Below are 12,942 nucleotides of genomic sequence, written 5' to 3'. Positions count from 1 at the left end.
TGTACGGTTGCGGTTCAATCATGTGGCTTGGAACGCTTGGCGCAGAGCGTCGCTGTCTAACGATACGTAGTACGATCAGCTGTCGCAAGTGGGGAAAGCGGCGATACCTAAAAGACGGAAATAGATGTAGCTGTTGGTATGCGACACGTGGTGTGTTGCCAAGCGCAACACCTCTTTGGAGTTTAAACTTGTGCTGATTCGTGGTCAGGTAATCGCGTCAACAATCGGTAGCGGACAAACTTTCTATTCGATATCGTATGTTCGTTTCGTATCTTAGTTTCGCAAATATCTACTTTTATCGATTATTACATCGAAAAATGACAATTGATCGGGAAATTTATCTGGATTATTTAATTGTATTGAAAAGACAGCAGATCGGCAACGTTTCTCGAAATCGATATTACTGGCATTACTGGTATTACTGTTATTATTGGTACTATTGGTGCTAATTATTGGTGCTAATTATTGGTGCTATTGGTATTAGGTTAGAAACGATGGCGAATCGCGATTCACAGTTGCAAGGGTAATCCTTAAATTAATTAATGTAGTGCTAGAGCGAGTGTTGCTTGTCGCTTGTGGCGCATGATTTCATAAATCGACGATATTGTTCGATGTGCAGCTCATCAGCGGTAAAAAATTGTAATGGCAGGAAAGCGTATGCGCGTGACTAGATGATACGGTGACTGGCGAAAGTATTTCCAGGCTTATCACGGAGAATTTCTAAATTTATCGCGTGTCGTGTGTGTTGCGTCGAAAACATTTTGAGATATCGCTACGAACCAGGCACCGCTGTGCCAATTGTACCGGTCAAGTTCGAAGCCAATTTGAAAATGTGCATAGAGTTTGTACGATTTCTTATCCTATGTATTTCTTACAAAAGGGCCACGTAATTCTAGAAGATGGATTTACATTTAATAAGAAAGAGTTGATGCTGGGATTAAAGAGAGATCACGGAATAGATGACTGTTTTAATATATATATGTAAATAAAGATTGTAGGTATAAAAGTTACTAAAATTCATCGTGTACCAATTTTAAACTTTCTTTTCTAAACGACCACTGTGCGTAGAAGCTATTAAACCATATTGCAGCTAGTAGAAGGTGTATGTAAAGAGCGTTAAAGATGGTCCGATCGAATATTTAGGTTTGTTGATATTAAGTATATCATAGCGGATAATTAATTTATCGACCGCATAAATTTTCAGGCTTGTTTCAAACTTTGCCGAAACGATAGTCGAGTTTCGTACGTAGTCGAGCGTTTAATAGTGCTAAAAATACGTACGTATGTATATTCGTAACGTATAGCGTATCGTTTCTCCAAGTACTCGAATACTTTCCTAAGTAACTGTATATGTCGCCTCGATCCTATCCGCTGATATTCGAGTCTTCTGTAATCGTTACTTTTGTGCCGATGTTACGATTAACGAGGTGCCGCGTCCTTCGGACGGTCATTCTCACGTTTCTGCTTCCGTATGTTATGTACTCGCCGCTATACCGCTGACACAATTTTCTCGATTAATTATAGGCAGCGTGCGCGCAAAGTGGCAATTGCGAGACTTACTTGCCACGGTATGTTTTAACGCAAGTGTCGTTTCACCTTTATACAATTAGAAATTACGCAGGCAATTTGCGATCGTTAAAGAAAACGCCTACTCGTTCGTTCGTTCGTTCGTTCGTTCGTTCGTTCGTTCGTTCGTTTCTTCCTTCTTCTAGATAAAAAGCTTTTGTATGGCTTCCTTCTTCGTGTATTTATCGAGCAGAACGTACTTTTAGGATTTAAAGTGGCAATGACCGGTGTCGTTTACGATATCTGGTATACCGTACAAGACTCGTCTTTCCCGATATAGTACAAACGATGCTATTACCAAGTAGAGAAGCTATTTTGTGTCGCTAGAAGCTGAAAGCTGAAAGAATGCGTCACTCTAGCCGAATGTTTATACCATGCTAGTAGATAATATTCGATTAGATCGAACAAACAACTACTTGTTCTCGCTCCATTTTTTCGACCGCATTCATAAAACTTTGAATTTGCATAAACATCCGCGGTCTAGTAATAGAAGTTTTCCGCGTACTGGAAACATTGTTGTTGCCAAGTAGGCGAAATTTGAATTGAATGGCGAAACGCATTTATACGGATGCGCGACTATCTATGCGTATACTTTTGCGTAGAAAAAATTTGAAGGAGTTTGGTTAGCACGCGATATTTCATTGTTTTAAAGATAATACGTACCTACATAGACTAGCTTGAGACTGTCGTATCTCGAAATTCATTGTGTACACGAGCTAGATAAAATTATATAACTAAGATTTATTCTTTAAACCTGAATTTTCAAGAAACAAACTACTTATATAGTTTAAGTTTAATTCATTGACATCTATAGATTAATATTTATCGGAAATCTATCGAAGAACGTAGCGTTTCGGGTATTTACTTACTCGTTCCAATCATGTACCAATTATGTACCAAATATGTACCAATCATGTACCAATTATGTACCAAGTATGTAGCAAAATTGAAAACTACTATCGATAATAGAAACGCTAGAAACGTTGTTACGCGAACTTAGTATAATACGCTTAATAATTTCGGTACTTTATTAATAGAAATAAATTAACGTTTTAGATCGCTTAGATCGTTTAGATCGTTTAGATCGTTTAGGATCGTTTAGGATTACGCGCGTCTAACATTGACACGCAAAGTAACAAACAGTCCTTTTTTATTTTAGTTGTCAAGAAAATTTACAAAAGGAAAAACGAATTGCCCATAACGAACGGAAGGAGGATAGATCGTACGTCGTGACTGTCGTGTCTGAACGGATCGCTTATCTCGTTACGTGACTGAATTTTACGTTAATTTTAGATTAACTTATTACGAAAGTGTAAATCGCAAAGTCAATGTTACGAGTTGCCAACTATAGCAAACAATAAATTCGACGTAACGTGCTTAGCAATGAAAGCTTGTGGTCGGCTGTTCGGTCGAAGCGAATAAACGGTAAAACGTTTTGTAGATTATATATAATCCAATAATAATATAATAAATAGTTACGCATCGAAAGAATAGTAAGCGAATAATTAAAAACTAAACGACTCTATGATTATATTGTATCGATAGCAACGATATATATAGTGATGATATAACGTAAGAATGTAACTTAATACCACTGTAATATGAAATCGTTTTTCTTTTAACGACGATAAGTGTAATATTATGCATAGATGTTTCGACGTACGTATAAAACCTTTGAATAATATTAGAACGTTTAACCGGTACTTATTTTATTAGATAACAGTATAACATTTCTCTGCGTTAGAAAGGACAGTTTAGCCTTGTTGATCAATAGCAACGGTCCTCTGTTTTCGCTAGCTAAAATTTCACTTTAAAGGTGACTTTATCGACAAAGTTTACCAACTGAACGCTCAACGGCACCCCATAAATTCCCTTTCGACAATTAATAATAAAGTCGATAATTCCAAACTACGTAATAGTGCTATGAAACTCGCTTGCCTGTGAAACATTTTCATCGAACGAATCAACGAAACACGAGCTTTCTAATCTTTCGCTTTTTATTTTATTTTTTATTTATCGAACCGAGTAACTCGTAAGAAAGTAGCCGACAATAAATTTGCTGTAGCCTTTTCGTTTAAGCAAGGAGAGGAAGCATCGTGGCACGATACGATGGTATTTGCTATTTGATATTGATTTAGAAGGTGACGATGTTCGATAGACGGACTCGAAAGATTAACTAGGCCGATAATTCAGTGAATTTTACCTTTTATTTTACCTTTGACTAATATAAATGAAACGATATTATTTAGTTTTGACGGAAGGAAAATTTGCAAATTTGTATAACCGATTTGAAACGAGTTATTTTCGTAGGACGTTGACGATCCAAGCGACGAGTTAATAATTTTGGCAACTCGATCTTCCAAAGATAGTATCGTTGGAAGCTCGTTCGATTCGGCAAGTTTTACGAAAATTACTTTGTAAAAACTTTTACGAACAAGCGGTTATGGACGATGGCATTGAGAAAAATCGAGTTACCATGGTGTCGATTTCCCGTGGAATGGCTCATACGTAACGATACCAGTGCCTACCACTGGCACGTGACCTCGTTGCCTTAATCTAGCCCAGTCGTCGCGTCGGTTGTCGGTTGTCGGTTGTCGGTTGTCGGTTGTCGGTTGTCGGTTGTCGGTTGTCGGTCGTCGGTTGTCGGTTGTCGGTTGTCGGTCGTCGGTTGTCGGTCGTCGGTTGTCGGTCGTCGGTTGTCGGTTGTCGGTCGTCGGTCGTCGTACTCTTGGTAATTCTTTCTGATCGGCGGTACGCAGCCCCGAGAAGCGCCTCTAGCGAAAAAAGCCCGATCAGGGATCGTTCCGGTATTTCACGGTAATTCGCTTCACGTTCGCGCGTTCCATCTGCCGAAGGAGAAACGGAGAAACGAGAGAGGAGAAAAGAAAGAGGAGGAAAGAAAGAATCAAAGGAAGTACAACGAAAAGGATTATGCACCGACTTTCCATTCTTTATGGAATGCAATTTCACGATACAGACTTTCTATGCTTTTCCGCGCCTCTCACTCGACTCCACCCATCCGGCCGATTATCGCTCGCCATCGATTCTTCTTACCTTCTTCGCGAATCTATCGATTCCCGGATTCGCTTCGATTTTTCAGCCGATGATATATACTTTAGTTTCGTTTTTCTTCGTCTGGTCTGCCTCGTTCCCTTTTGTTCGGTTAGGCCATTTTCACGGTTTAATAGTTCCGAGGATCGCACCTACCGTTTCGTGCGAATAACTAATAGTTTAAATCGCGAAGCGGTAAAACACGTCCCTGCGTGAAATTGGTCATCTCTCTATGGGACGATTGCCACCTTTCTTTAACGTGACAGAGAACACTCGTGAGCTTGTATTTGTGGGTTTTATGGTGTGTCGGGTTATAACGGCGTGCTAGATGTGTCGTAAAACGGAATTTAAATAACACACGGGCCTTCGTAGAAAGTAGAAAATACAAGTTTACGTTTACGATGAAAGTGATTAATTGGAAGTGAAATATGTGGCGGAAATATCGTTTTTCCATTTCCAATTATTTGACATCGAATCATTTCGGAAATCAAGTACCTACGAACTCGTGCGTTTAACGAATAGTTCGAGTATCGCGTTTCAAAGGATACTCGATCGTTCGTCTCTAGACAAGTACGATTAAATCGTAAAACATTGAAATTCAAATTTCTTCGAACTTATACGTCGTAATTATATTTGTTATTTATTATTATCTTATTATTATCGCGTTGACGCAAACTGTTTGCTCACATGCCGTGTGTATATCGTAAAGTTTCATAAAATTGCTTCCAAGTCACACACGAGGTAATCGTACACGACACTGTTCGAGGCTTTCGGGAAGGAATTCCAGCATAACAGCGTAAAGTGTGACAATTCGGACAGTGAAAGCCTGAACTTTTTCCAAGGTTCGATGAAAACATTCCATTTCGATGTATACCTGGAATCGTTGGCCGTAACCTGCCGACCTTTCAAATTGACTCGTCCGAAAAATCCTCTTTGTTTATCTTTCTTCCATTCTATCTTTCGTTACTGTTATTTGCGAGAAAAAAAAAAAAAAAAAAAAAAAAAAAAAAAAAAAAAAAAAAAAAAAAAAAAAAAAAAAAAAAAAAAAAAAAAAAAAAAAAAAAAAAAAAAAAAAAAAAAAAATCTCTGTAGTTTGTCATTTTGTCATTTTACCCAGAGTAATTGGACGAGTTAACTTATACAGGAACAGGACTTGTCGTATTTACCGAGATACGTATTTATTGGCAATAATCTCTTAACAGGAAGTTCCGTCGACCAACGAAATTGTCCGGTTGGACGGAAACGAAAAGCTCGGCGAGAAACGCATCTGCTTAGCGGAACGAAACGACGAGCAACCGAATCAAAGTGCGATCGAATAAAATAAAAATCGAGTGGAAGTTGACGGGTGTTTGGTCCAGACGATATCGTCTCCGACTGGCTGACTCGTTTCTTGTCATACACGGTCGGCGTACTTTTATCCGTGTTCATGCACGTACACGAGTACGCTCTGTATATGTGGCTCGAACAGCCTCGCACGTATAGGACTCGGTAAGCCGAAGAACGCAGATTGCTAGAGGCGCTGTTCCGCTGACCTACTCTACGATTATCACTCGCTATAGCCGATCGCCGGTGCAGGTGCGTGTGCGTTAACTAGCGTTGCCAACTATACCTCCTCGAGGAAAGGAGGACGCGGCGCGTGGACGCATAATCGAATAAACATTTTCGGCCCTTTTGCTCCCACTGATTTCGTTTACACGCGTCCGTCCTTCTCGATTCGCAACGTTCCCATCGAGTGTCGTCCGTCGGTTTTCCACGTATTCGTCGACAATTACGCGTACCACGTATCGATTGTTAATTAAGCTACAATTTATCGCGATACCTATTAAAAATACTTTAGTTTCCTCGCTCTTACGATATATCGAATTTTCTAGATGACGAACCGGCCGACAAAAAGACGAAACAATGAAATATATGCGAGCTGACAAACGTTAGTAGGTACAGATCGGTAAACGCCGGTTAGAAGAGTCGTATCTGTTCTGTTTCGTCAACGTATGCGGTTCAAGTGGAAAGCACGTTGGAATATCATTCCGTGAAACATGATTTGTATTTTTAGAAGCAAACGTGTAACGCGTGACGCGTGACGCGTCGGCTACGAGACGTTAGCCAGCGACGTCTATTCGTAAAGTATTTATCGAATCAAAGTATCGATCGGACAGTGGAGTTTACAGTTAGACGATTAAGCGCCACTTTCCTTACGAATAACCGAGGTTTGCTCCTACTTTTACCTCGAATTTCTCTAGCATGTTTCAAGAAAAACGTTGCCTATATAATATCTCCACGTATCTATAATCTCAATTTCGTTCTCCTAATAGCTTTTCTGCGATTCTGTGATCGTGCGTTGTATTCATTTGTCGATGTGATCCACGTTTCTCGCCGCTGTCCGCTTCAAGTGGCATTTAATTTCGTCTTACGGTTGGTCGAACGACACAAAGAAAAAAGAAAAAGAAAAAAAGAAAAAGGAAAAAAGAAAAGAAAAAAAAATGGAAAGGAAAAAAAAGAAGAAAAAAATCGACGTAGCGATCGGCTCTTGTAATCGAAAGATCGTTAGCCAAATCTGCGTTTGGCAAGCCAGATACACAAAATTCGCCATAGGTGTTAGAACTTAGAGTGGCGTCTATACGCTGCTATATAATTGCTGTATGAACGTGTAGAAACGGTTTTCACGGGCGTTGTACGTGCGTAGGCCGACAGGGACAGGCAGGCGACGAGAGCGGTGTTTCGCCGCTTCTGTCGCGGCATCCGTCTTCTTCCGTTCGCCGCGCCAGATCCGTGTAAGAGTCCGATTAACAGTTAACGAGGAATCTCCGAACCGAACGAGTCGGCGAAGGCCGACGATTTCTGGCAAGCATCCGCGGCGAAAGTATGGCAGATCAATTTCGCGACCGAGCCTGCCGATGATGCGTGACCGACTCGAAAGCGAGCATGTTTTCTTCCTCGATCTTCGTGCTTCTTTAATCCGCTCTATATCGGTGGTTTTTGCCGCTGCACCAACGCAACGTCCACTCGTTTTTGCGCCGTACGGCCTCTGGACATGTACGCCGTACTCTGTTTCCGTCCAAGTTGACAGCGGCTCGAAAACTTTCTAGCGAACAAAAAGTCGTCCCATTCGAATGCTCGCTGGAAATTCGGCAGTGACTTTTTACCCAAGCTGCGGTAACGAACAACCTCCATCGTCTCTCGATGTATCTGTGCGGACGTAAAAGGCTTGCTGTTTTTCTTTTTCTTCGGAAAATTTATCGCGTCGAGGTGGCCTCTTAGTTCCGCTTGGATTTGACAGAGATTCGTTCCACCTTTTACGAATCGAGACACGTATACGCGTAACGTTAACGCGTATGTTGTCGCAGCGTACTGTGTATACGACTATTCCGGGCCAATTAAACTTTTATTACCACGTAACGATAATCACAGGTATGACCGAGCATGACGTAGAATTCATATAGTACGGCGAGATTTTGCCATTAAATTGAATCTTCTCGGTGTTTGTTCGTCACAGCACGGATAACGTCACGCGTGAAACGCTATGGAAGAATCTTATCTTCCAGAGGTATCATTTTTTTCTTTACGTATAAACGCGATTGCGGAATCAGTGTTACGATGCTCGTAATAGCAAAATTAAATGTAGCATGAACTGTGATGTAATTAGTTCTACGTTATTTGAGCCTAGAAACAGCTATCTTGATAAGCGTGACAACGTCTCGGTACTTGCGAAGTAACGTACAATCGAGAATTACAGTGGTTCCGTTTTGCAATTTTCTTTCCATTATCATTTTGCGCATATACGTTTGACTTTATATAGCGACTGATTATAAACGCATTCAAAAAAACTTACTCGTGTTTACGCTTTCGTTCGGAATAACAGCAATAACATACTTTTATCGCGGAACAAGATATCATATATAGTTATTACGAATCAAATCTTTACTCGATCGCTCTAAATGACTCGTTGCCTTATTCTTCGCGTTCTCAATGAAATATAGAAGCAGCTTTTACTCCGTTGTATCCAAGTTTCGCGTTTGCGTTTTTTTCACGTTATATATCTATATATCTATATATATATATATATATATCTATATATATATAGTTCGGTTCTGTTTGCTGGCGTTTATCATACGATACAAAATCGGGCACTGACGAGCGGGCTGTGTGGATTTGTTTTCGGACCAGCCGTACAGACGGTGTCGTTTCAAAAGTCACGAAGAACTTGGCACGCGACGACATTTGCCGCGAATGATAAAACGTCGATAGGAACGCGTAAAGTTGCGCGGAATAGTAGCCGCTTAGTGGCGGCGTTTTCCAGGTTGAAAAGCAACCTTGACCTAGTGACGGGACCACGTGGTGCTGGGTCGTACTATCAGGAAATTGTATTTCGCGCCATCTTTCGAAGGGGCTTCGTCTCGGTACGTTTTATTCGTGCTAAACGGGAGAAGCTCGCATCCTTGTGCACAGTGGCTACGAACGCCGTTTGTGCATATCCGTCTTTTCTAACGAAGCGTTCTTCCTTGTTCGTCACGTTCTACGCTTCGTACGAATCGGAACAGCCGTTATCCGAACGTCGCTTCGCGCCACCATTTTATTAGCCGAACACCGTATTTCCCATTAGAGAATACTCTGGATAAATGTACGCGTTGCGTCTTTTCCTTCGGTAGAACCAAGTGTATTCGTAATGATTCGGCGGAGATTCGGTAGAGATTGCAACAGGAACGTAACACGGTAGAACTAGTGGCACCGAAGAAACGTATAGCAAACAAGTAGAATCGAACAAAATGGCTGCTTCTTGATTTTCTATTCAATTTATAAAATTATATACGAAGCAATATCGATTTTGTTTCACTTTGTTTCAAGTATCAAAACTCGGAACGAAACACTTTACGTTGTATCGCGCAAAAATTCTCCTATCTCTTTTTCCAACGCTTTTCGTATAACGGAAATCGTACGGTATCGTTAAATATCGCGAAATTTAATATACTCGGATCTAATTAATTGCTACATAAACGCGATAATAAATATAGCATAAAGCAGAAATACTTTCTGAAGCCATTGTGTATCACGCGTTATTGCAAATTCCAGTCGTTCCCATGCCCTTCATTTCTTTCACATTTCGCTTTCTGTCACGCAAAAGAAATTACGCTCGACAGATGTATGCTCGTTACGATTTTCTTTCCTCTCTACCACACGATCACTATGTTTCCATTGTGTTTAATCGAAGACACGCATAAGTATTACTGATTACAAGTATTCGAAACAATCGTTTCAGATAGCGATCGGCGAAATCTATCTTTGTATGTTTGCGAATTTTTGCGAATTTTTACGAATTTTTACGAATTTTTACGAATAATATAGTAACGGATAATAATATGATAATATAATATATCAATAGGTATATGAGAACTATAAAGAGTCGAATGTTACTACTTGTACGACGTTAGGCAAACTAGCGTGGTCTAGTATAGCTTTGTCCAGTGGAAAGTTCAATGTTCGTCGGATATAATTATTTTATACTTGATCCTAACACGAGTAATTACATATTTCGTAATAGAAAAGACGAATATGACTTTAAATACCAGATGGTACTAATAATGTAATCGTTTTAATAACTATTTAATCTCTTGCCCCGGTTTTAAACACGGAATTAAAGATTAATAGTAAGAACGGCGACAAGTATGGTTAACGTAACGAAACGATAAAACATTCGGAATAATTTGATCTTCATCGACGATATCCTGTTTCTTCCGATTAACCGGTCACACTGATTTTTGACGCATTAGCCAATTTGATTTACCTGTAGGAAGATAGGAATCCTCGTAGCAACATCGACGCGTTTTCTTTTCACGTAACTGCAAGTCTTTGAGTAAATCATGGATAATCTTGCCGCGCTAATGGAACGAGAGAGCCTGCGGACGATCATCGTGAAGACGAGGTAAAAGAGGTGTGAATTTGAAATGCTCAACCGCGGTGACTGCGGTGACCCCGGTATAATCGAGGAAAGGGAGGCATGGAAACACTTGCTGGATCGTCAATAGGTCGCATAGTTTTCCGACGACGAAGAAAATTTAATTTTCCTACCGTCGAATTTTTCTAATTACACGAAAATATGCGAAAAAATTCGTGTACTTTGTTCTAATTAACCGGTACCACGTAAATGTTATAATATGGTACAATGGCGTGGCAATATTCAGTCGTAGCCACGGTATATTCGTTTGTATCTGATTCCGTTTGCGAGTTGTTGAAAACGCGAACAAACTAAAAACCGTATATGTCCGCGTGCAGCAGCGGTGAAATCGATCACATTTCGATAACTGACGTTGATACGCGACGTCGGACAGACATAGACCGTCGAAGAGAGAACGAAGCTTTCAAATATTTCAACGCGATCACGTTTCTCCTTTTCCTCGCCGTGGTCCAGTTCCAACGAGCGTGATCGCGACGTTTGCTCGTAGAGTAGCTCCGTTCCGTGTAAAACTTGGATCGATCATCTCGCAGAGACGCGTTATGCACGATCACGTTGTTACCTAGATTTTTCGTATCAGGCTGCCGAGGAACGATGACTCTGTTCGTAAGCGGATCACCAACGACAGCCGTCGTTTTATTTCCGACCTCCCGCGGCAGACGGGCTACGTCGTTCATAGCCGGACAGAGCATCGACAGAGTCGAATCGGCCTGTGCGAGGTAGCGATCGGCTGAAACACGTTACAAGCAGGTTCCAACATTGGCCGACTATTCGAGCCTTCTATAAGTATTCCGAAGAAAGGAGGCGGTACTTTCGAGTAGATTCGAACACGGAAGGGAGAAATTGAACTTTAAAAAAAGTAAAAAAGAAAAAAGAAAGAAAAAGAAAAAACTACTCCCAAGTAGATCGATCCAACGCCGTCTTACCATAGACAGTTAAAATCACTTTTCTTGCTTATTATCGATACGTCGGTCTTGCAAACGCGCAAACAGGACGCGTGTATAGCGTTTTTCTGATTCTCGATCTTAACTCGATTGGTATTCTCGTAATCGATTGGTACGGAGTATCGATTCGTTCTAACGTCAGAGTACGTTAGTCGTAAGGGGAGTTTCGAAGCGTGCAGGTGGTCGTTCCGAGGATGGAAAACAGTCGGCGGGGATGGAATACTTGGCGAGTACAGCGAACGAACCGTTACACGTCGTTACGGGTAGCATTCGGACGGTGCGAAGCGAAACTTGCACTCGGATTTGTAAATTACGTTTTGAACTTGATCGCGTCAACACGGTCGAAGCTGGTACACGGTGGAAGTACGGCGAACCAGCGTGCCTCGGGAGTATGGACCTTGCGAGCGGTCAAAGTCGTGGCCTACTTCGCTTCCTGCCTTCGAAACTTTCTCCTCGTGGCGTCGCGTCGTTGGTGCGTTCACGGCTGCCACGGCTGAGGCTCTTTCGATTCCGTCTTGGCTGCGTCGTCTCTCTTCTCTTCTCTCCTTCTCTATCCCCTCTTGCTTCTTCTTCGTCTGCTTCTTCTCTTCAGCTTCCGGTTCTTCCTCTTTTCAGCATCGGCACGACGGCGCGCTCGTTTTCCTAAACGCGCAACAACTCATCCTCCTCGACCGGACGCGTCCTCGCTGTGTCAAGCGAGATGTTGTTGCGCGTAATTATTTCATGCCGCGTTCATCATCCTTATTCGTGGTAATCTGGATGATTGCTTCGCTGGCTTGCGCGTAAGTAATGGCCACTAATAATCCTTAATTACAGCGGACTCGTACACCGTGCGTTTCCCTCCGTCAGATTTAGTAATCGCGTTGTTTGCGTTATTTACGAGACACTGCGAAATTACATGGCGCATCGAACGTACATTTTTCGACGATATTTTTCTTCTGCGAGCGCACCAAGCACCAGTGCGTTTTGCACCAGTCGCGAGATAAACGTGTCAAGGGGAAATTTGATTTTCAGGAAACTTTAATCGTTATTCCTTCCATCTACTGCCGTTACCACGATCGACGTAGGATAGGCGTGACATCATAATTCGTTGCATTATCGTGCGTAACGTATAACATTATGTCCGATGTTCGCTATACGTGTTCGCGCGTCTCGAAGCGTCTCTAACGCTTTTAACAATCTTTTTATCTTTCCCATCTTGCGTTATTATTATAATAATCGATAATATTTAAAAACGACGTTTAGAATAACATTTTGTATATGTACGCTGGATCTACCGAAAAGTACTGCCGAATTTCGAGTTTCGAGAGAAAAGCAAAATTTATTACGCTGATTGTTTACGGTCCGTTCTCGTCTTGTTCGTTTCTATAAGATTAGTCGTTTTTCCTTCCGATAAATGAATCTTTCGTTGACATTTTTGCAATTTTTAGTAAT

General features: G+C 41.3%; 1 protein-coding gene across 8 annotated transcripts in view; it reads left to right on the top strand.

Moving 5' to 3' along the window:
- Positions 1–12,942, top strand: part of LOC122572075 — a 64,235-nt gene that overhangs the window by 2,190 nt on the left and 49,103 nt on the right. For 2 of the 8 annotated variants that reach the window (XM_043736646.1, XM_043736642.1), the window contains exon 1: positions 156–523. The exons of 1 other annotated variant lie outside the window; for it this stretch is intronic. In XM_043736646.1, the coding sequence (XP_043592581.1) occupies positions 495–523 (29 nt within the window). In that variant the 5' untranslated portion in view covers positions 156–494. Of the gene's footprint in view, positions 1–80; positions 524–2,725; positions 8,026–10,601; positions 12,291–12,942 lie in introns of those variants that run through there. 5 more of the 8 variants (XM_043736643.1, XM_043736639.1, XM_043736640.1 and 2 more) reach the window with 5 other exon arrangements.

This window comes from Bombus pyrosoma, linkage group LG10 (assembly GCF_014825855.1).
Source record: "Bombus pyrosoma isolate SC7728 linkage group LG10, ASM1482585v1, whole genome shotgun sequence".
NCBI classification, from domain to species: Eukaryota; Metazoa; Arthropoda; class Insecta; order Hymenoptera; family Apidae; genus Bombus; species Bombus pyrosoma.
Note: the sequence above shows the minus strand (reverse complement) of the source record. Positions and strands in the feature narration are given on the sequence as shown.